A 23,268-nucleotide genomic window follows, 5' to 3' on the forward strand; every position below is an offset into this window, starting at 1 on the left:
ATCCCTTATAGATGTCTATCCAACCAGCACTGCGTAAACTTAGGCCTACTTGGGGATAACAAAACAACCTCCCCGGAACCATTTTGCGTCTGACCTTGTTGCAGATTCAAGAAGTTCAGATGGCGTGAGCCCACAAGAAGCAGACGACCCTACAGGCAGTCCTCCTCCACACCCCAGTAGAGATTTCAAAAGGTCTCTTACCTCTCGTTTGGCGCCATGAGGGTGAAGGGGGACGGTCTGCAGCCGCTGTCGCTGTCTTCAGTCGGGCGTTGCCATCCGAGTCACGGCACCAAATTGTGGAGGAAAACATTGTCCTCACTCTGAGTTTGTAAGCAACAAGTAGCCAGAGGCAGTTTTATTACGAGCTGCAGCAAGGGAAAAACTGGTTCGGACGGGGGGGGGAGTCCCCCCCCTCACCGAGGCAGATCTTCGAATACAAGCAATTATGAAGCAGTTTATATACTGTCTATTAAATATAATAACAATAACAATTAGTCTCTCGCGTGATGGAGATTCCACAACCTCCCTAGGCAATTTATTCCAGTGTTTAACCACCCTGACAGTTAGGAAGTTTTTTCCCAATGTCCAACCTAAACCTCCGTTAAGCAGTTTAAGCCCATTGCTTATTCTCCTATCCTCAGAGGCCAAGGAGAAAATGTTTTCTCTCTCCTCCTTGTAACTCTTTTATACTTGAAATTTGCTATCATGTCCCCTCTTGGTCTTCTCTTTTCTTAACTAAACAAGCCCAGTTCTTTCCCTCGTCCCTCAGAACTAATGTTCTCTAGACCTTTAATCATTTTTGTTATTCTTTTCTGGACAGTCTCCAATTTCTCCACATCTTCCTTGAAATATGGTGCCCAGAACTGGACACAATACTCCAACTGAGGCCTAATCAGCACAGAATAGAGAGGAAGAATCTCTTCTTGGCCGTGTCCAGACTCAGGGCTTTTTTCGGGAAAAGTAGCCTTTTCCCGAAAAAACTTCCCCTGCGTCCAGACTCAAGCCGCGTTCTTTCGAAATTATTTCGAAAGAATGCGGCTTTTCTTTCGATGGCGGTAAACCTCGTTTCACGAGGAAGAACGCCTTCCTTCGAAAGTTCCTCTTTCGAAGGAAGGCGTTCTTCAATGTAAAGAGGCCGTCTTCGAAAGAGAGCATCCAGACTCGCTGGGTGCTCTCTTTCGAAAAAGCGGATTTCTCTTTCGAAAGATCCGCCTGCAGTCTAGACGCGATCTTTCGAAAGATGCTCTTTCGAAAGATGCTTTCGAAAGAGCCTCTTTCGAAAGAAGCCTGCAGTCTAGACATAGCCCTTGTGTCTTGCTCACAACACTCCTGTGAATGCATCCCAGAATCGTGTTTGCTTTTTTTGCAACAGTTTCTCACTGTTGATTCATATTTATTTTATGGTCCACTATGACCCCTAGATCCTTTTCTGCAGAACTTCTTTATAGACATTTTCTTCCCATTCTGTATGTGAGAAACTGATCCTTCCTAATTGGAGTACTTTGCATTTATCCTTATTAAACTTCATCATAATTACCTCAGACCATTTCTCCAGTTTGTCCAGATCATTTTGAATTCTGACCCTATCTCCAAAGCACTTGCAACCCCTCCCAGCTTGGTATCATCTACAAACTTAATAAGCGTACTCTCTATGCCAATATCTAAATTACTGATGAAGATATTGAACAAAACCAGTCCCAAAACGGACCCCTGCAGAACCCCACTTGTTATGCCCTCCTAGCATGACTGTGAACCATTAATAACTACTGTATGGTAAGATCACAAAGAGAAAACAGTTTCTTGCCACTTTAACCAGAAAGGACACTCTCTAAATGACTTAGCCACCTGCATTCTGCTACAAAGACCTTTTACATCTGCACTTGAAAGGGAATCCTCTGAACTGTCATTCATGTTAAAATTCGACACTTGCCAACAAGGACTTAACAAGAATTTGAACTATCTCACCCATTACCAAGACAGTTTCCCCAATTATCACCTGTAATACCATTAACTCACAAACATCCCACTCTCCCTACCTTTAATATCAGCAATTCACAGACACTTACCTTCCTTCCTCCCCCTCCCCCCCCCGCATCCTCCTTCTGTTCTGCAATGTGATTTGTCCTTTTCATATTTGTTCATTTTTTTAATTGTATCCTTTGGTATATATGGTTGTGACTACTTTCTTCCACTATTTGATCTGAGGAAGTGGGTCTGGCCCACGAAAGCTCATCATCTAATAAACCATCTTGTTAGTCTTTAAAGTGCTACATTGTCCTGCATTTTGCTTCAACTACCCCAGACTAACACGGCTACATTTCTATCACTATTCTACTGTATGATAATAATTATCCAACCATTTATGCACCCATGATAAAGTCCAGGGTCTGGGGTGGTGAAATAAGGGCTGGTATGCCCAAAGAATACTGCCTTTCTGACTTCTTGTAAACCAGCATGGTGAGCCAGAAGTTTACTTTTGATTCCTATGTGGAATAATCTTATGACAGAATAACTACAAGCTTTGGGGTGGTCAGGGAGAGGGTAAGCCTGCCCTATTTCTCAGCAGTTTGTCCTGAATCTGGCATTTACAGCTATGACCCTCTGAAGCTCGGAGACAACATTATATGTGATTTTATTATATACAACAACTTTGCCAGGGTAGTAAAAAGTGGAAATTATGATGGAGACTATGGAAAGTCTTGGAAGAAAACTGCAAATGAAGTTCCTGCCACTGAAGTCTTAGATGGATTTGGACTTTTCAATAGAATTCTCGGTTAAATTCTTTTATTTAGTTAGAATATCTGCAACTGCACCCTTCCAATTTTAATGAGATTTTGTAACCCACTAAAACCTTTCTAAGCTTTATTTTTATCCAGATCATCTTTATCTAACAGAGTGCCAGGCCAACTATCAGGTGACAGTAGAAAGAGCCTGATGCAAGCCTTATTAGAGTCAATGGAAATGCTCTGAGTTCAAATCAACATTGGATCAAGCCCTTTGAACAGAAATACTCAGACATCAGTAGTTAAGGAGCCAAATTTCCTAACTGTGAGGGTGGTTAAAAACGGAATAAGTTGCCTAGGGAGGTTGTGGAATCTCCATCAGTGGAGATATTTAAGAGCAGGTTTGATAGGCATCTATCAAGGATGATCTAGACAGTGCCTCTTCCTGCCTTGAGGGCAGGAGACTGGGCTCAATGACCTCTTGAGATCCTTTCCAGTTCTCGTTTTCTATGATTAGTGAACTTTTTTATTGCAAGATTTATTTCTTTGCATAAATGTTTTGGAATAAGGAAAATGTAATTGTTCCTTTGCATTTGATTTCAGTTTACATATTATAATTTTGTTTAATTAATAAATTAAACTGGGGAATAAAAACTGGTTTCCTTCTAACTGAACCACATCTGTGAATAACCGTCAGTGAGTAAGCAACTAGCTGGCACAGATTCAATTTGGTATCAACTAAAATCATTCTGATGGCATTGTTAGAAGCTGCCATTTGCACTTATGCAAATCTTTTACTAGTTCAGAATAACAATGATTTAACACTGAGAGTAGCACTGCTTAGCAATTGCAGAAGACATGCAAACACAAGACTATATCTTATTAAGTTTCTATTGATTTTTTTTAATCCCTCATCTAAAAAAGTCTAGAAAAAATATACGTATTTATGTATCTGGAGTATAATTTATATTTGGTTTCTATCTGGAAAGCCTATAATAATAGTAGTGCATAGTGTGATAAATATTCTAAGCATATACAATGTGGTAAGTGATAAATATTCCGAGCATGTACACCAATAATTCTCTCATCAGAGGTGGCTTGTTACCTCCACCATCAGCAGATACTGATAATTAATCAACTGAAATGAATCTTTACAGAATAAACAAATCTGTTATACATGAAGGATGATTATGTTTCTTTTGGTTGTGAAGATTTTTCATAACTTATTCATGCCAATGGCACTCCTGAGTTATGAAGTATTTTTCACTTATGAAAGAAACAGAACATCCTTTGTTTGTGAAAAGTCTCTCATATACTATGGGCTAGATCCTCAGCTCTTGTAAATAAGGATAGCTTAATCAGCTACGCTGACTTATACCACCATAAGATCTATTCCTATATCTTTATAATCAGTATTAATGGATGAGTATAATCAATACTAATGGATCAGTTTACTGCTTTATTTAAGATTATCTTTTTAACAACAATGTATTTGTGAAGAAACTGACTTACCACCTTGATCTTCGTGAATGCTAATGCCCTTGGTAAGTGTAATACACTGCTGGTTTGTGGGTCAAAATTTGAGGTGGGCAAATAATGCTATCCATCAATGTTTGGTTTTTTAAAATGAATTCACGTTAGCCATGTTTTTGTTGCTTTTATATCCTCTTTCCCTAAATAAAATAAATATGAAGAAGTACTTCACAATGCACAGTCAATCTGTGGAACTCATTGCCAGGAGATGTTGTAAAGGCTGAGAATATAACTGGATTTTTAAAAGAATTGGACAATTTAATGGAAGATAAGTTTATAGATAGCCAGGGAAACAACTCCATGCTCTAAGTTTGCCTAAACCCTTGACTGGACGACAGGGAATAACTCTGTAATTGCTCTGTTCTATTTACTCCCTCTGAAGTTCCTGACATGATATTGAGAGATAGACTTCTGGTCTCACCAGTTTTGCCATTTTTATGTTCTTTATATATTTAGTGACCTATTTTCATGGGCAAAGATGTCCATTCACTGAATTTTAATTGTGCGTATGTAGCCAGACACACACCCCATCTTGTTTTTCCACGAACCCCATCTTGTTCCCCCCCCCCCCCCAGAGAGCAAGAGAAAGGCAGTCAGTCTTTGATGCCCTGGGAACGCAGGTGTGCTGCCTGTCCCTGACTCTACCATAAACAGAAACCAGACAGTAAATGGGCTAGCTGACGACTCGGGACCTCCCGTCGCCCTGATGGCTAGTACCAGTAATTGACACGCCTGCACTGTCCCAGAGAGGAATCTTCGCCCATCACATACCAGAGGTGCCCATTGTCTGCATTTTCCCAGGTGTAAATTATGCTTTGCACCCTTCGTGGGAAACTTGGCATTCAAAGCCATTTTTCCTAATTGGCCACTTGAAACCAGGAAGAAGCCTACATGACCCAAGGGGTATTAAAGAGGTTCAGCAGCCCACCCCATTTGAGCTCCAATCATCTATACCTGCTGGCAGGTATTGATTGTCTCCCGAGGTCTGTGGGACGCCCAACCTCGCCCTACTTCTTCCCGAGGGATTGAGAGAAAGACGCTGGCCACGCCAAGTCTGGAACGCAGGGGTGAGAATATATACCTGCTATGTGTCTATTTTGCATGCATTTAATAAGAGCTCAGAGAACCAAAGGGTTTCATGGTACCTGTAAGTGACTTATTAGTGTAATTTCTGTCTTGTCCTTTGTAGTGTCTGTGTTATCTGTAACACAGTAGTAGCATTTAACAACTAAGTTTACCCTGTAACAATAAATAGTAACTGTTTAAGCTTTAACCTGACTCCTTCAGTTGCTGTAACAGAACCAAGCACAATTTAAAAGAACTTCAGCCGGTCATAAGGGACTCACTGCCCTGACCGTCGGCTGACAGCGTATGCAAGTGTGTGCATGTGAAGGTCTTATGTACTAATTCAGACAGGGACCAGAAACATGGTTTTGACCAACCACAATGGCACAACACAGCTCAAATAGCAAATATTTGTGGTACAGTAAAAAGCTGTGAATTACAATGGTCAGATTATTTAAAATAATCATCAGATTAACAAATATATTAAATCACAATCTGCTGGAGATATTTCGTAGGTAGGAAGAGGGGAATTATTTCTTGTAAATACCTCACTCAGTCTGAATCATACTATTTGCTGGATTTTATTGTGATATTCTCAGGGTCAGGCTGGTAGTGACCAAGATCTACCAAAACTTTTGCAGGAAATCCCTCTTTGTGTCACTATTTATGGAAGACAGATTTGCCCAATGGAGGGTGGTGGTGTACATTCTCTACTTGTTAGAAAACATGCAGTGTGGGTTGTATAGGATCCAGCTGGTAGAAGCTGTCTAGGGTAGGCACTAAATCACTCCTAATTATGCTTCTTCATTAACTAACATGGAGTTGTCACCACTTTCCATAGTGAAGTTCCTCCACACTGGATTTGCCACTATTTGGAACCTCAGTCATGCTTTCCCAAGTATTCTTGGAATGAATCTGGATCCATATCCAAAAGGATACGTAGAATACTCTGCTGTTTCTATGTTTGCAGGATAAGCCAAATAGGCCATTTTGAAACACCTATCGCTGCATTGTAAGTAAGCCCAACTCTCATAGTGAGGAAGATTGGCAAGTGGCTAAGGCATTACCCTAAGATCCTGGTAACCCAGGGTATGTCTTCTTTTGTCACAGGTGTTCCATGCCACTCTGGGGTACAATTTTCAAAAGTTTTGTCTTTTCTATCCATGTAGCTAAATGCTCATGATCTCACATCTTGATTATTGAAACTTCCTTTTCTCTGGCCTTAACAAGTTTAATCTTGCCTTGCTCAGATCCATGCAGAATGCTGCTGCAAAGATCATTCTCCCAGCTTTTCACTTTGACCATGTCACCCTCTTTCTGTGTTTCTCCACTGGCTCCCTCTTCTCTAGCATATCCAATATAAGCTGCTTATTTTTGCCTTCAAGGCCTTTCACAGCCTATCCTGTCCTTACCTATCATCTCTTATTCAGTATCAGAAGATTAATCAGCTTCCATCAGCTACCTCTTAATTATTCAAACAAGCACTTTATATTTGTCTCCATGCTGCTGGTCATACTGGGGGGAGAGAAGGGAGAGAGGAATCCTTGTAAATGTCTAGAAACTCACTTCATTGATCTTCTTTATAGCCCTCCTTAAAACTCTCCTTTGATGTGAAGCGCACAAGGAAGCTTAACTACAGTGAAATGGCTGGAGGGCCAAGACCACTACCTAGCATGCTGACCACGATTGCTGCATTGATTCCCCGGGTTACGTACAAGATAGGGACTGTAGGTTTGTTCTTAAGTTGAATCTGAATGTAAGTCGGAACTGGCGTCCAGATTCAGCCGCTGCTGAAACTGACCGCCAGTTCTGACTTACATACAGAATCAACTTAAGAACCCCAGGCGTCCCCAAGTCAGCTGCTGCTGAAACTGATCAGCAGCTGATTCCAGGAAGCCCGGGGCAGAGCAACTCTGCCTCAGGCTTCCTGTAGTCAGCGCTGGTCAGTTTCAGCAGCGGCTAAATCAGGACGCCTGGGGCAGAGCAGCTGGGATGCTGCTGGGTTGCTCCAGTAGCGCCGCTCCTCGGCGCTACTGGACCAACCCAGCAGCACCCCATCTGCTCTGCCCAGGCGTCCTGATTCAGCCGCTGCTGAAACTGACCAGCAGCGGCTGAATCAGGACAAGAGCAGCTGGGGTGCTGCTGGGTTGGTCCAGTAGCGCCCAGAGCGGCACTGCAGGACCAACTGGCAGCGCCCCAGCTGCTCTGCCACAGGCGTCCGGAGAAAAGCTTAGTCTGCTGGGGGGAGGGGGCGTACTAGCTGCGCCCCCCCCCCCCACCCCAGCAGACCAGGAAGACGCGGGCGCGGACCGAGATGCACCGTGGTCCTGCCGCCTGGGTCCTCCGCGGCTTTGCTCCCAGTCTCCCTGGTCTGCTGGAGACCAGCAGACCAGGGAGACAGGAAGCAAAGCCTCTGAGGACGCCGGCAGCGGGACAGCCGCGGGGCGTCTGGGCTGTCCCGCTGCCGGCTTTCCCCGCGGCTTTGCAAAGCCTCGGGGAAGCTGGCAGCGGAGCAGCCCAGGCGCGCCTGGGGTGCCCCGCTGCCCGAGCCCCCCCGCGGCTTTGCAAATCCGCGAGGAAGCCGGCAGCGGAGCAGTCCAGGCGGCCTGGGCTGCCTCGCTGCCCGAGCCCCCCCCCCCCCGCAGCTTTGCAAAGCCGCGGGGAAGCCGGCGGCGGGGCAGCCCAGGCGCACCTGGGGTGCCCCGCTGCCCGAGCCCCCCCGCGGCTAAAGCTAAATCCGCGGGGGGGCTCGGGCAGCGAGGCAGCCCAGGCGCGCCTGGACTGCTCCGCTGCCGGCTTCCCCGCGGTTTTGCAAAGCCGCGGGGGGGGGGGGGGGCCTCGGGCAGCGGGGCAGCCCAGGCCGCCTGGACTGCTCCGCTGCCGGGTTCCTCGCGGATTTGCAAAGCCGCGCGGGGGGGGGGGGGGGGGCTCGGGCAGCGGGGCTGACCCGCTGCCTGAGCCCCTCCGTGGCTTTGCTCTGCGTCTTCCTGGTCTGCAGAGGTCCCGCAGTCCGTGTACTCTGGGGCAGCCCCGTTCGTAACTGCGGATCCAACATAAGTCGGATCCGCGTAAGTCGGGGACTGCCTGTACTTCCTTGTCAGTATCCACCTATTTTGTGATGGGAACCCCAGGGTACAACTGAGAACTGGGGTATGGCTTGTGTTCCTTTAATTTTCCAGGCTAGGCTCTCTCTAACAATGCTTTGCTAGTGACAAGCAACAAACCTCTTCAGGTGTTGTCATCACGCAGCACAACAGCCTTTGAAGACCCACACCTAGCCATATTGCATGTATGCTCCCAGAGCTGCTTTTGAATCACACAGAGAAAGGCACCTGCAAATTCCCCCCAAGCTGTGCACCCCAGAGCTGTACCATCTTACCCTACTCAGAAGCCTGACTGGTGTAAGTTTATAATTCAGTCTGCTCCTCCCTCAACATGGAAATGAGAAACACAAACAGGGCTGCTGAAGGGGTGGGCAAAGGGAGCAGTTGCCCTGGGGCCTGGCAATTTAAAAGAGCCTGGGGTCTGGCCTGCTACCACTGCTATCACAGCAGCAGCAGTGGATAGGGCACTGGGCCCTTTAAATTGTGGCTAGAGCCCCGTTAACTGCAGTGTGGGCAGTGCTGAAGGCTGGCTGGGGAAGCCCCTAGCACTACACCTTCTGCCAAAAACCCTGCCCCTTCCAGGACGTCTGGAGCTGAGCTCCCCATACCAGGGCCTGGTGAAATCTGTCAACCAGCCCTATGTGCAAGCCTTTGTAAACTGAAATGATTTTCCAAGCTCTTCAACCAAAACACACTGGCTACGTCTAGACTGGCATGATTTTCCGCAAATGCTTTTAACGGAAAAGTTTTCCGTTAAAAGCATTTGTGGAAAAGAGAGTCTAGATTGGCATGGACGCTTTTGCGCAAAAGCACTTTTTGCGGAAAAGCGTCCGTGCCAATCTAGATGTGGTTTTGCGCAAGAAAGCCCCGATCGCCATTTTCACCATCAGGGCTTTCTTGCGCAAAACGGTTCTCAGCTGTCTACACTGGCCCTCTTGCGCAAAAGCATTTGTGCAAGAGGACTTTTTACTGAATGGGAGAGTCATTGTATTAGCAGAAGAACACTGACAATCTTACATTAGATCGTCAGTGTTCTTGCACAAATTCAAAGCGGCCAGTGTAGACAGCTGGCAAGTTTTTCTGCAAAAGCGGACGCTTTTGTGGAAAAACTTGCCAGTCCAGACGCAGCCACTGTGTTAGATAAAATATATAGTAAAACAGATTTTAACTACAGAAAAGATAGATAGATTTTAAGTGATTAAAAGTAATAGGCATGAAAGAGATAAAAAAAAGAAAGAAAAATGCCACTATTCCTTATTTTGTATCCTTAGTCCCTGTGCCTGGAAAACACTAGCCCAGATATGATCCAGTGAGCTTTGCTGAGTCACAGGGTTGAACAATTCCCCATCGTGTGATGCTTGTTTAGCCCTCTTCATAATATTGTGTACAACTCCTCTTGCTGTTTAATGGTCGTTAATGCTCCCATCTGGAAGTGGTTCACCTCCTTTGTATATTACTAGCAAAATTACAACATATTTCAGTAGCCACCATACAACAAAATCTCATAACTTGATACACACTAACGATATACATATTTGGGCAGAGCAATGAGTTTCAGAAAATCATGGCTTTTCATATGGCATCTTACATGGCCTGCTTTGTATGAAATATATCATAATTATATGACAATGGTGAATAAGGCGATTCTAGGGTGCCGCTTTGAGGTACAAAGTGACACTTTTTTCTTATACTTACATTGTAAATTCTTTAGGGACAAGGACTGTATTTTTGTTGGGCTGCTAGGCACCAATACAAATAGATAAACATTATTAATAATAATTAATAATTAATAAAAAGTGCCAATGGGAGTTATGCATCTAACTCACTTAGATTCTTTTGAAAATTCCACCCATGACCTTTCTATTCCTCAGTTCCCTATGTGTAAAATGGGGCTAATAATACTTTCCTACCTCAGACTTCTCACAACATCCGTATATGAAAGACTGTGAAGTGTTCAGCTATGGCAGTGATGAGGAGCATATAAGTACCTCTGGTTACTGTTGTGATTATTGGATCTGAAATTTGATTCTAGTGTAAGCTCAAATGTGATATGAGTGGCTGTTTCTAAAACGTTACAATAATTTTTTGCCTATTTGAAAATTAACCATGAAAATATTTTATTATTTTCAATAAATAAACATTATAAACAACTGCAAGAAAACCAAAGAAGCTGGTTTAGTCCAAACAGAAAGAACCTGCTGATACAAATCATCTTGAAAGCATACTTGGTAAAAGCAGAAGATGTTGGAATACTAAGTTAATGGATCAAAATTCACCTGATAGGTATTAGACCTAACTGATGCACAAAATAATAAGGGGAATGAACTATGCCACCACTTTTCCCCCTGACCACAAGACTGGAGTAGCAATTCAGACACAAGAGATTTTCTTCCAGGGGGAAGGCTGACTGACCTTGCTCTTGTTCAAATAACTTTATTTTTCATGACTAAAGTCTGAAAATCATCATATCATCATGGCATCCAATCCCCAGCCCATCAGTGGAAATAGCTAATTGCCAGACTCACAAAGGCATATGCTTCTCTTCCCTTTTGTGTTATTTTCTGCCACATTATTTCCTATCCTATATTTCTCTCTCTCCACTTTTCAACAAACTCTGAAATCAATTGCATTGCACCAGCACAGTGAGATGAGATGATCACAATCCTGCTTTGTCTAAGAAGAAAAGACCGAACCAGATGATGATCCAAAAAGTGAACCAGGGTCCAAATAACAGGTGGTGTGGTCAGCCTGCTAGCTGAAGCATCCATTCATGACTGGCCAGCTTTCCAGACTTTCAAGAACACTAACAAAAGCCATATATTCCCTACCTACTTTGTCGTAGCTCTTCTCTATCTTTTGTTTTCCTAGTTGCTAGAAACAGGAGATGGTTTCTCATGAGACCAGGAAGTAAAAAATAATCCTTTTAATCAAAGAAAGGTTGGTCTGAAAATAAAACTCTTAATACTTTGAAGAGAGACTTTATAGGATTTGATTGATTGTTTTACATAATCACTCAATTTCAGTTTCAGTGTAAATGCTTATTTTAATTTCTTGGTCTTTCTTGTGTTTGATGAATAAACTTTCAATTTTAGAATGAATGCTTTTGGATGTTTGCCATGCAACTGAGTAAACAAAGGTCTCTGAGGGGAAAAAATGACTTATTTGCATCACTGTTTTAATGTTGGACAGTGAAAGAATTTAATTTTAACTCTTTTGACTCTTGAAATTAATACAACAGTATATATATTGATGATCCATTTATACTTTCTTAGCAATCTGGAACTGAATAAATTCCCTTGCAGTCTGTTTTTGCAATAATAAAGCTCAATCAGACAATTTAATATGGACTTTCAGCCTCAACCGTAAATGTCCTTACTTTTGTGTATTTATGTAGAAATACATGTATGACTATATCTTGTTTCTCTATGAATGTCCTTCTCTAAGCAGTAGTGTTAAAATGATCAGAAAACATTTGTGCTATTTATAAATGGACTGATATTAACACATTTATAATTAAAGAACTAGTAATCTCAAAATTACTAATTAAGCCTCGGATCTGGCAATTGATTTTACTGGAACTACTCAATTTTAAAGTCAAGACATTTGTTTACAGAATTAAGGCTTAAAATAATAGAAATGAGTTTGATTTTATTTTTTTATTTCAGTCTCAGAGTATCTCAAAATAGTGTTGTGTAAAAACACTAAGGCTACGTCTACACTGGCCCCTTTTCCGGAAGGGGCATGTTAATTTCAGCTATCATAATAGGGAAATCCGCGGGGGATTTAAATATCCCCCGCGGCATTTAAATAAAAATGTCCGCCGCTTTTTTCCGGCTTTTAGAAAAGCCGGAAAAGAGCGTCTACACTGGCCCCGATCCTCCGGAAAAAGTGCCCTTTTCCGGAGGATCTTATTCCTACTTCGAAGTAGGAATAAGATCCTCCGGAAAAGGGCACTTTTTCCGGAGGATCGGGGCCAGTGTAGACGCTCTTTTCCGGCTTTTCTAAAAGCCGGAAAAAAGCGGCGGACATTTTTATTTAAATGCCGCGGGGGATATTTAAATCCCCCGCGGATTTCCCTATTATGATAGCTGAAATTAACATGCCCCTTCCAGAAAAGGGGCCAGTGTAGACGTAGCCTAAAGGAGCAACTGGCCCAGATTCTTGAAGGTATTTTAGCATATAATATTAATTTCAATGGGAGTTAGACGACTAAATATCTTTGAGAATTTGGACCTGGGTACCTAACTGCCATTGTGCCTTTGATAATCTCCCTTAGTAGTACACTGACATTAGGCAAGGAAGGCAACTATTTTGTATTGAGGAGTAGGTCTTACACAGCATTGGACATGAGAACTCTTTTTATTGAGAGGAGGAACACTGACATATTTACCATGCTACTATTAAATTAATAACGCACTTCACTAGCTAGTCATCATTGTAGCTTACTTGCTTGCTTGACACATATCCAAACTGGCTGAGGACTTTATTTCTTCTGATCAAGTAATGATTTCATAGACTAAATGAATTATTTCCCCTTGTTTCTCGGGCCTTGTCTACACCTAAAACTGGATTGATTTAGCTATACCACTGAGGTTTGTGAACATATTCATGCACTTAGGGAACCTAACCAACATTTAGATGCAGTTGCTACTGCCTCTGAGGGGTTGGATTTAATATATACAGAGACAGAACAATCCCTTCCATCATTGTAGTGTCTTTCAGTGGTCTCCAACCTTTTTACACCTAAGATCACTTTTTAAGTCTCAGAACAGGTGAAGATCTACTGCCCCGCCCCTTCCTTGAAGCCCCCCCTACATTGCATGAGGAAATCTAATGTAAATGTACTGTGCAGGTGCGCAGTTCAGAGAGGACTCAAGAGCTACTCTTAGAGCCCCTGAGATCTACCAGTAGATCACGATCTAGTGGTTGGTGACCAGGGTCTACACTATAGCAGCAGAGGTTCAGTACTACTGCTGTATCAAGGTAGTGCTTGTAGTGTAGCCATATCCTCAAAGTTTCCACATTTTTTCTTCTGACATAGCACCTTCTAATGTACATTTTTGGCTGATCCTGCTCTAAGTCAGTGGAAATGTTGGAGGAAGAAAAGGCCAAAATTGCATCCTTTTCTGTCTCTCATGACCCTGGCTCTTCAGTAAGGTATAATTGTATTTTTTTTTCTAATTAACCACTTCCCCAATAGAAAATAAGAACAAATTGTCTGCATGGAGCAATATTCTAATTTTTTCCATATGTGTGCAGAATGAATGTTGCTAGGTGCACCAAAGCATGTGCAAGTGTGCACCACCAGTAAAAACACACACTGCCGGCTGATCAGCTGGGCCGCACCCAAATCTTTCCCAGGTGGCCACCCAAGCACTCAGTTTCTTAATTTAGTGAGATTTTAATTAGAAAATCAATGTATTGTTAAAATAATTTGATTAGGTAGTATTAGTTTGTGAGTGGGTAGGAAGTAGGAAAAGGAATTTGGACATCTGAGGTGGGAAACTTCCCACTGCTTTCCACTTGATTAATGCTAATAGCCAGAAAGAATCCACTGTGTGTGTGTTACTGTCAGATGGATCTCAAATGAAAATGTGGCCGTTCAGTTTAGGAAAGATCCTTTAACTATGCAAACCGGATCTTCGATTGCAGCACAGCACCTTAAAGGCCTGCCGTGATAGCTGGCTCAATTCAGGCTCCAAACGGGATGGGGTCTCCACTGTGCCATGCACTGTAGAGACACACACAGGAGCGGTCCTGCAGAGCTTGCAGCCGCGATGCAATGACCAGGCTCCCGCCGCCCTGGAGTCCCCTTTTCCAGAGTCGCTGTCACAGGCCACACTCAGGCAGGCCATTCACGTGCAGCCCCAGCTTCCCGTTCACCCTCAGCCGAGCGCCACGCAGCTGCCCAGGCGCGCCCGGCCCGGCTGCCCCAGGGTCACCCCCCCCCCGGCACGCGCCCCGCTCCGCGCGGCTACCCCTCGCTGCTGGACAGCGCAGCCCGGAGTCACGTGCGCGCCTTGCCGGAGCAACGGATCACGCGCGCGCCGGCTGGCTCCCGGGGCCCGGCCCAGCCAATGGGCTGGCGGCGGCGCCCGGCTTGGTGCGCAGGCGGGGCGGGGCCTGTGCCGCGTTGGGACAGGAAGGGGCCGGCTGCGCGGGACCAAGCATGGCTGCCAAGGTGAGTCGGGAGCAGCCGCCGGGCCGTTGCCTCTGCTGGGGCCTGCCCGCGGTGGAACTTTGCTGCGCTGGGTTGCGTCTCCGCCGGCTGCCTCTGCAGCGTCCCCCCCGGGTGGCGCGCGGGGCCCTGGCTGGGCGCAGAGCTCTGCGGCTGATCTCTGCAGGGCCTGCTCCCCGGCCTGGGCTGGCCTCTGCAAGGGCTCCTGCGCGGCGGGAGCTCCGGGGCTTTTCCCACCTGCATCTTCTTGCCGGGGAGCTCCCCGCGGCAGGGGGGCGCCCCAGCAAGGTGTGTGTGGGGCAAGCGCCACGTACAGTGATGGCACTGCCCGTGCACGTGTAGGGCAGCATGTTGCCCCTATCGCAGCACTTCTGTAGATGGGGTGCGATCTGACGTAGTCTGAAAGGATTTGGCTTGTGCCTTCATCGATTAGTCACCTGATTAGTCACTGATTAGTCACCTGATTCCTTTCCCAAACCACATTTAACTAGTAGCCTCACAATGGGTGTCTCTCAAGCTCAAGGGTAAAGAATTTAAAGGAACAGTGTTAGGGTTTTAAAAAACCCCATATATTTAAAAGAGGTCTTTCTCCATGCTACAAACTTAGATTCTCCAAATATAAACTCACATATAAACTCCTATGTACTGTCAGTGGATGGCTTCCATCATCACCATTCTCACTATAGACATTGTTCCAGCACCCCTCTATAATTTTGCAAACACTCTCAGTAAATGCTGTAATGCTTATTACAGTGATGTGAATAATCTCATGGAATAAGAACACTCTTGACTCTTGACCCAGTACTACCAGCAATTACTACTGTAGGTAGCCTCAGGCTGTAACTTCATAATCCCTGTGGGGTTTTTTTTGTATTTTACCTTTGTTTGTGTAATGAACACCAGATAGTCAATTTAGTTTTGTTTTCTATTTAGTAGGACTTTCACATTTTGTTTTACTGGCATGATGCTGTGCTTGCAAGCCCTGTAGTTAGTGGCTGTGTTGGGTTTTTATTAAGCCTAAAACAAAAATCATGGAAATATTGCCATTCTTCATAATTCTGTATATCCCCTTGCCTCAAATTTTGGGTCATATCTTACATAGGTGTATCTCCAATGAAAACATGTTAATTTGATGTAAGTCAGTCTGTGAAACTCCTTCATCTTTCTTCTCCATAAATGGCTCTTGTTTATTGCTATAAAGAATAATTGACTCATTTTTATCTCCCTGCAAAGATTTTTAGTCTAGAGTCTTTCTGGTTACATAGCATTCTTTCTAGGTCAGCATCTTAAAAATATCCTAAATTGTCATAGAAGTAATTATACTAGGTAAACTGAGTAGACATTTGGGATGTTAACAGGTAGCTAGTTAAATGGTTTCCTAGTACCTGGAAGCAGCCCCATCAACTGTGGGAGTGGGGAGGGGCTGGGAGCCGCCAGGCTGGAGCAACCCCTCCAGCCCCCCTTTAATCAGTTAAAAAGTTAAATATGGTGTCAGCACTACATTTAACTGTTTAACCAATTAAACAGGATTTTACATCCCTAGTAGATATATTGCTGAACAATGTGGTTTTGCTTTCAATTTAATTTCATAAGGGCTAGTGACCATAGCTCTTTGTGAAAACATTGGAAAACCATAAATGTCCAGTATATTTAAATACAGTGAACAGGTGAAACTATATATAGTGCAATTTTAAATAACTAAATGTTGCTGAAAGATACCTAATTTCTTCATCTGCTTTTCTGGGGCCATAAACATAATGGCTGAGTCCAGACTGGCCAGTTTTTCTGGAAAATCAGCTGCTTTTCAGGAAAAATTTGCCAGCTGTCTACACTGGACGCTTGAATTTCCGCAAAAGCACTGACTTCCTACCATAAGAAATCCGTGCTTTTTGCGGAAATACTATGCTACTCCCGTTTGGGCAAAAGTCTCTTTTGCGCAAAACTTTTGTGCAAAAGGGCCAGTGCAGACAGCTGAGATTTGTTTTCTGCAAAAAAGCCCCGATTGCGAAAATGGTGATAGGGGCTTTTTTGCGGAAAAGCGCATTTAGATTGGCTACGGACGCTTTTCCGAAAAAAGTGCTTTTGCGGAAAAGCGTCCATGCCAATCTAGACGTTCTGTTCCGAAAATGCTTTTAACGGAAAACTTTTCCGTTAAAAGCATTTCTGGAAAATCATGCCAGTCTAGACGTAGCCGATTGGTGTATTGTAGACAGCCATAGTGTTTGCCTTGCAGCATTTACATTCCTTAGATAACCTCTGAAAAAAAGGATAATGATTGAAATATCATGTGTGTCCTGAGAGATTCAAGTGAAGTAACAGCTTATTTTGAAATTGTGAGCTGCTGAGTTTAATATTTAAGCTGCATTGTGAGTCTTTGAAGTTTTCACCTTTGTAGGCTGAAGTGGCCAGAGTTAAACAAATACAATAGATTCCTGGTCCTATCAAAGTTGGTGGCAAATCTTTAAGCCAGTGGTTTTCAAACTCTTTTTCTCATGACCCAGTTTAAGAAAATTGTTGATGCCTGTGATCCAACTTAATTTGACTAAGCGTGTGGGCTCTGGGGTGGGGCTAAGGGGTACAGGAAGGGGCTCTGGCTTTGAGAGGGGTCATGGCTGTCAGGGGTTTACCTTTAGTGCAGGCCTGGGCAAAATACGGCCTGTGGAGGCAGTGGGGAGCCCCAGGCAGGGTCCCCAGCTTGCCCTGCAGCCCCATGCAGAAATGTGGCTGCGGAGCTCTGTTTCTGTTTTAAAACTGGAGGAGACAGGAAAAGTTTTAGGAGCTGCTCTACGCCCAGCACATTCCCATTGGCCAGTTTCTGGGAGCTGTTTGTTAGAATAGCAGGCAGCTAAGAAGAAACACACCCGCTTTCCTGGGCTCAGTTATTCATGAAGCACATGGCCAGGCAAGCAGGCTGTCTGGGAAACATTTTAAGCTCTGCAGGCAGGCTAGTTTGGCAGCTGACAAGTAAGTCTCTTGGCCACAGCCTGCTTCTGGCACCCAGCCCTTTCCTGCCCTGACTCTCTGCCTCCCCCCCACACTCAACATGCCCAAACCCTCTGTCCCCCCTCTTACAGCCATACTCCCTCCCAGATCTGGCACCCCAGTCTCTCCTGTTCCAGATCACAATCCCCTCCTATCCTAGGTCACATCCCAAACCCCTGCACTCCAGTCCCCTGCCCTAGGTCACAACTGTCTGCTTCATCCCAACTCCCTCTCAGACTCCAGTATCCCTCCTGCACCCAACCTCTATTCCAGACCCCGCATCTCCATTAATATCATAGAAGAGTGCGGCCCTCAACCACTTTCCAAAATCTTAGAGTGGTATCCCATCAGAAATTATTGCCCACCCCTGCTTTAGTGGCTCCTGGTGAGTGTGCAGCAGGTGTGTTAAGGCAGCCTTTCTGCCTCTTCTGGTGCTGCAGACCATTCTACACCTCAGAAGCAGTCAGTTTCAGGTTCCCAATCAATTGGAGTGTGGAGCTAATATTGGAGGCAGGGGCAGTGCACAGAGCCCTCTCCCTTTAGGAACTGATCCTGTTGCTGGCTGCTTCTGGGGCACAGTGCAGTCTGTGTTGCCAGGACAGGTAGGTAGCTTTCCTTCGTACCCCAAGTGGTCACCTTGATCACCCTGCAACAAGACCCAGTGCCTGACATTCCACGACCCAGTACTGAGTTGTGATGCATAGTTTGAAAACCACTGCTTTAAGTAATACTCTGTACTATACCGTAACAGCTGCACTCCAGTCCTTCAAGCACATACAAGAGTCATGTATTTCTAGGATTGGGCTTTGGTTTGTGTTCTGATTACTCACTGATGCATTTTAAGTAATGTTTGCCTTTTTAACCTCAGCCAAACAATGGACTGGTGAGTTGAACAACTTTTTCTACTAATTCCTTTTCTTTGCTAGTATCCTGCATGACTGCTTTACTTTCATTTTTTTATTGTACCCCTCAGACTTATAAATTGTTCCTCATTTTCAATGTTTCCTCATGCTAGCATTGTAAGAAGACTTCAAGAATTTAGTTCATCCAAAAATGAAACACACGATGAAAGTCTGTTAAGACTGTATAGTTAAACACTCAGACATTAAGAAATGACAAGGTATGAGTTCCATGTGCAACTTAAATCTTGACTACAATATAGTTTATATTACATAGTACAACACATTTTTATATATTTTAAATTGTGTATTATTGTATGTACAGGCAGTCCCCGGGTTACGTACAAGATGGGACTGTAGGTTTGTTCTTAAGTTGAATTTGTATGTAAGTCGGAACTGGTACATATTGTGTCCCTGATTCAGCCACTGCTGAAACTGACCAGAGGCTGACTACAGGAAGCCCGAGGCAGAGCTGCTTTGCCCCGGGCTTCCTGGAATCAGCCGCTGATCAGTTTCAGCAGCGGCTGACTTGGGGACACCTGGGACAGAGCAGCTGGGGTGCTGCTGGGTTGGTCCCCGCAGCGCAGAGGTGCGGCGCTGCGGGGACCAACCCGGCAGTGCCCCAGCTGCTCTGTTCCAGGTGTCCAGATTCAGCCGCTGTTGAAACTGACCAGCAGCGGCTAAATCGGACACGCCTGGGGCAGAGCAGCTGGGGTGCTACTGGGTTGGTCCCGCCGCGCCGCACCTCGGCGCTGCGGGGACCAACCCGGCAGCACCCCAGCTGCTCTACCCCAGGTGTCCCCAAGTCAGCCGCTGCTGAAACTGATCAGCGGCTGATTCCAGGAAGCCCGGGGCAAAGCAGCTCTGCCTCGGGCTTCCTGTAGTCAGCTGCTGGTCAGTTTCATCAGCAGCTGAAACTGACCAGCGGTGAGAAAAGCCTGGTCTGCTGTGGGGGGGGAGCACACTAGCTGTGCCCCCCCCCCAGCAGACCAGGGAGACGCAGGTGGCGGGACCGCCGAGACGCGCCGCGGTCCCGCCGCCCGCGTCCTCCGCGGCTTTGCTCCGCGTCTCCCTGGTCTGCTAGGGGGTCCCCCCCCAGCAGACCAGGGAGACGCGGAACAGCTTTTCTCACCGTGGAGGACGCGGGCGGCAGGACCGTAGCGCGTCTGGGCGGTCCCACTGCCCGCGTCCTCTGCGGCGAGAAAAGCCCCGTTCGTAAGTAGGGATCCTACGTAAGTTGGACCCACGTAACTCGGGGACTGCCTGTATTCTCAGTCCATGAAAGTGTTTTTTATGAAAACACTGTAAATGTTTTCGCACTACAGGTGTATAAAAGGATTAGGTAATAGTGAACATTTGCTGGAGTGTATTGTACATTAAAGTTTGTAGCTAAATTGGCATAATAGTTACATAACCACCCCATTCTCTGAAGATTGTGCTATGTAAAGGCTTTATTTTAGTGCATGCACAGGGCATATATGGTATTGCACATCATTTCCTAACTTCTGAGTATTGTGTAACCTTAGCATTTTCTTACACTTTTTGAGTGGCATTTCCTGGAGAAAAAGTTGCATAATGTGGAACAATTTAACTAGAGGATTTCCCATCACAAACTTTTTTTTTTAAATACAGGACAGCTCAATTCGTGACCTATGTTCAGTGTGTTCAATCTGCCTTCCCTCCAGACATTGCTATGAAGTGAACATGCTGAGTACTGTTAATAAAGTGAATTCTTATTTTAAAAGAGACACAACTCTGTGAAATTAAAACACATTTAATTAAAAAGTTCTAAGGCAATTTGCAATGAGGGCTGTTTCCATGTCAGATTTTTAACTATCATTTTGGTATTGCTGCTGTTCTGCATATGGTTGCAAGATTTTATTTATAATTGGGAAGGTGTATTTTTCTTATTTTGTACTCCAGAACAGCTAAAAATGTATTTGAATGTTTTTGGTTCAAATCACACTTGAGCAATGTCCAAATCTGAATAATTTCAACACAAAAGTGAAAATTTCAGAAAACATCTAAAAACTGGGATTTAAAATGGAAAAAATATGCTGTTTTTAGGTTCCAAATTTAGTTGATAGCATGTTGGCAGATTACAGCATCCGCATGGAAAACTGTCCTGTTGTTGCAGAAAGAGCCTTAATTGTCATGTTAGTTATTTCTCCTACCATAATACTCTACTTTTGGTGCATGCATTATGCTAAATATGTGTACAGTGTGTGTGTATTTACTTAAGTTTGTTGTTAATGTAAGCCAACAAAAAAGACATAGGTCAAACAACTGTTCACTAAACTAACTGATTCTGTCAATAGTTGCACAAATTAAGTCTGCAAATATTTAGTGGACGGTTGCATGTATTTAAAGTTAAGCACACAAATAAATCTTTGTAGGTTTGGGGCTTGTCAGAATTAATAACTGACCTCAGATGTAACGAAGTAACAAATATCTTATGCTGTTTACTGATATACATTTAAATAAAATCAACCATTTTTGAGAGTCTTATCCAAGTTACATAAGAATATTAACAAATTTGGTATAGACTTCTAATGTCTTTTAACGTAGTTTTACTACCTACCAGATTTTTTTTACTGTATTTTCAGGCTGCTTGCTATTAAAGCTAATATAACAGTGCTTTCCATTAATTCTCCCTCCCCCATCTAATATATGAGATCTAAGCTCTGCATTTCCCTTGTTTTTTCATGGCATTAATGTGTTCAGAGACCTTCCAGGAGTTGGCTCCCACAAATTCCTTTTGGCACCATCATATTATTTCTTATCAGGTGCTCCCTTCATAAACTGTATAAAACAGTTTGAGTATTTTCTGAACAACAGATGTTAAAAAATCCTGCAAGGAGCACCTGATGGGTAGATTGGGGGGGGGGGGGTTCAGTGCAGTTTTGGGACCTGAGACCCTGATCCTTTAGTGATGGGGTGGGCAAAACAACCTCTGTGGGCTGGATCTGGCCTGCAGCCACCCTGCCACTCCCCCGCCCCCAGGCCAATCAAGACCTGGGGATGAGGGAGTGCACAAAGTCTTCTGCCCTGCCAGGGGCATGCAGCACCAGAGAGAACTGTTTGCTGTTTTAAAACATTCTCTCTAGGTGCTGAGAGTGAGGAACAAGACTTCACATGCTCCCCCACCCCCAGGCCAATCAGGGTCTCTGGGCGGGAGAGCATGAGAAGTCTTCTGGCCCCGCCCCTTCTGCCTGAGGTTCCACCCCCTTCTGGGGCCACCCGGGGCCACTTGTGAAATTTGTGAAGTGGCCCCCTTTTAAAAATTGTTGCCCACCACTGCATTAGTGACTATAAGTGAGAATGCTACTGTTCCTGAAGTCAGTGGGGCTTTGCACAGATGCAGCCGTGTGCCTGTGTGAAGTCACTTGTTGGATCACGGCCTAAACCAGTAACTGCTCTCCATATCTCTTCATATATACACACTAAAAAAAAAAAATAGAGCTTCTTACTACTTTTCAGTTATGTGCATCCTGACTTTTCATGAAACCATTCAGTATCTGCTAATGGGACACTGTCAATTTTAAGTCACAGTTTTGACAGTTTCTTACTTTATCATTGTTGGAACTAATATCTGAGATGACTGAGAGTTTGGAAAACAAACCCAAATGTTCCTCATCATTTAATATAGCTCACTGTATGTATTTGACAGCACTTTTTGTCAAGTCATTTTCCTTCATGTCAGGAGTGGGCAATAACACTGTGGCGGTTTGCCAAGATTAGCCCTGTTTCCACTTTATTTAGCTGCGTAGCCACAGGTACCAGCGATTGCAGCTCCCGTTGGCTGTAGATTGCTGTTCCCAGGCAAAGGGACTGGTGGGAAGTGGTGTGGATCTGGATACCGCTTCCTGCCGCTCCCATTGGCTAGGAATGGTGATCTTTAGCCAGCAGAAGCTATGATCAACAGTACCTGCAGCCGGATGTGAAGGACTACTCAACTATCTGATAAGCAAATGCTTATCGGCTAGTCGACAGGTTAGTTGAATAGTTAATTCCCCCCTCTCCCCTTGCTACCTCTATCAGATAGAGGCAGCAAGGGTGGCAGGAGAAAATGGGGGGGAACTTCAAAGCGGCGACGTTGTGTGGTGCCCGGGATCAGTTGGGGACTCCTCAGCTGACCCTGGGCTCTGTGCAGTGTCGCTGCTTTGAAATGCTGCGGGGAGCCAGGCATCAGGCTCCTTGCAGCATTTCAAAGTGGCAGCACTGCTTGGAGCCCGGGGTCAGCTGGGGACTCCCTAGCTGACTCCAGGCTTTGGCGCGTTTTGCCTTGGAAGTGTAGCAACAGCCCTTCAGAAGGTCCCTTATCCTGCTTTCCTTGTGCAGGAGCCAGGTCCCCAGGCGAATCCCTGCCCTATCTTGAGTTCACTGGAGATCCTACTCCACCTCCCTATCTTCAGTGGGACCCTTATCCTGCCTTCCTAATGTGGGAGCCAAAGGCGGAGGTGCCCTATCAACTAATAGAATACTTGATGCAAAAATGCATCGACTATTCGATTAGTCATTTACCCGATATTTAACATCCTTAGGCTGGGCAGGTAAATATAGCAGTGCGGAGCCACCAGGAGCTAACCCTTCTGGACTGGAGCCGGCCTATAGGTTGGTATTTGCTCACCCCCTGCTTTATGTGGTTGGTTGGGGGCCTAATCCTGCAAACTTGTACAGCTGGGTATAATACTTACTTATAGTAGTAGTTACATTAAAGCCATGGGCTACTCAAATACTCATGAGCTACCCTTCTGGGGCTCTATTCAGCAGAGGATCCTTTT

The 23,268-nt window shown here is 44.8% G+C and overlaps 1 protein-coding gene across 2 annotated transcripts in view; it reads left to right on the forward strand.

Moving 5' to 3' along the window:
• The first annotated feature begins 14,495 nt into the window (after positions 1-14,495).
• SLC25A13 (solute carrier family 25 member 13) overlaps positions 14,496-23,268 on the forward strand; it is a 139,031-nt gene continuing 130,258 nt past the window's right edge. The window contains exon 1 of one of the 2 annotated variants that reach the window (XM_089776701.1): positions 14,496-14,606. Coding sequence is in view for 1 of the 2 variants with exons in the window: in XM_075922333.2 (XP_075778448.1) it covers positions 14,595-14,606 (12 nt within the window). In the remaining variant the exon portion in view is untranslated. The remainder of the gene's footprint in view (positions 14,607-23,268) is intronic. The other variant, XM_075922333.2, reaches the window with a different exon arrangement.

The sequence above is a fragment of the Pelodiscus sinensis genome, chromosome 2 (genome assembly GCF_052426305.1).
Source record: "Pelodiscus sinensis isolate ZL-2025 chromosome 2, ASM5242630v1, whole genome shotgun sequence".
Taxonomy (NCBI): Eukaryota; Metazoa; Chordata; order Testudines; family Trionychidae; genus Pelodiscus; species Pelodiscus sinensis.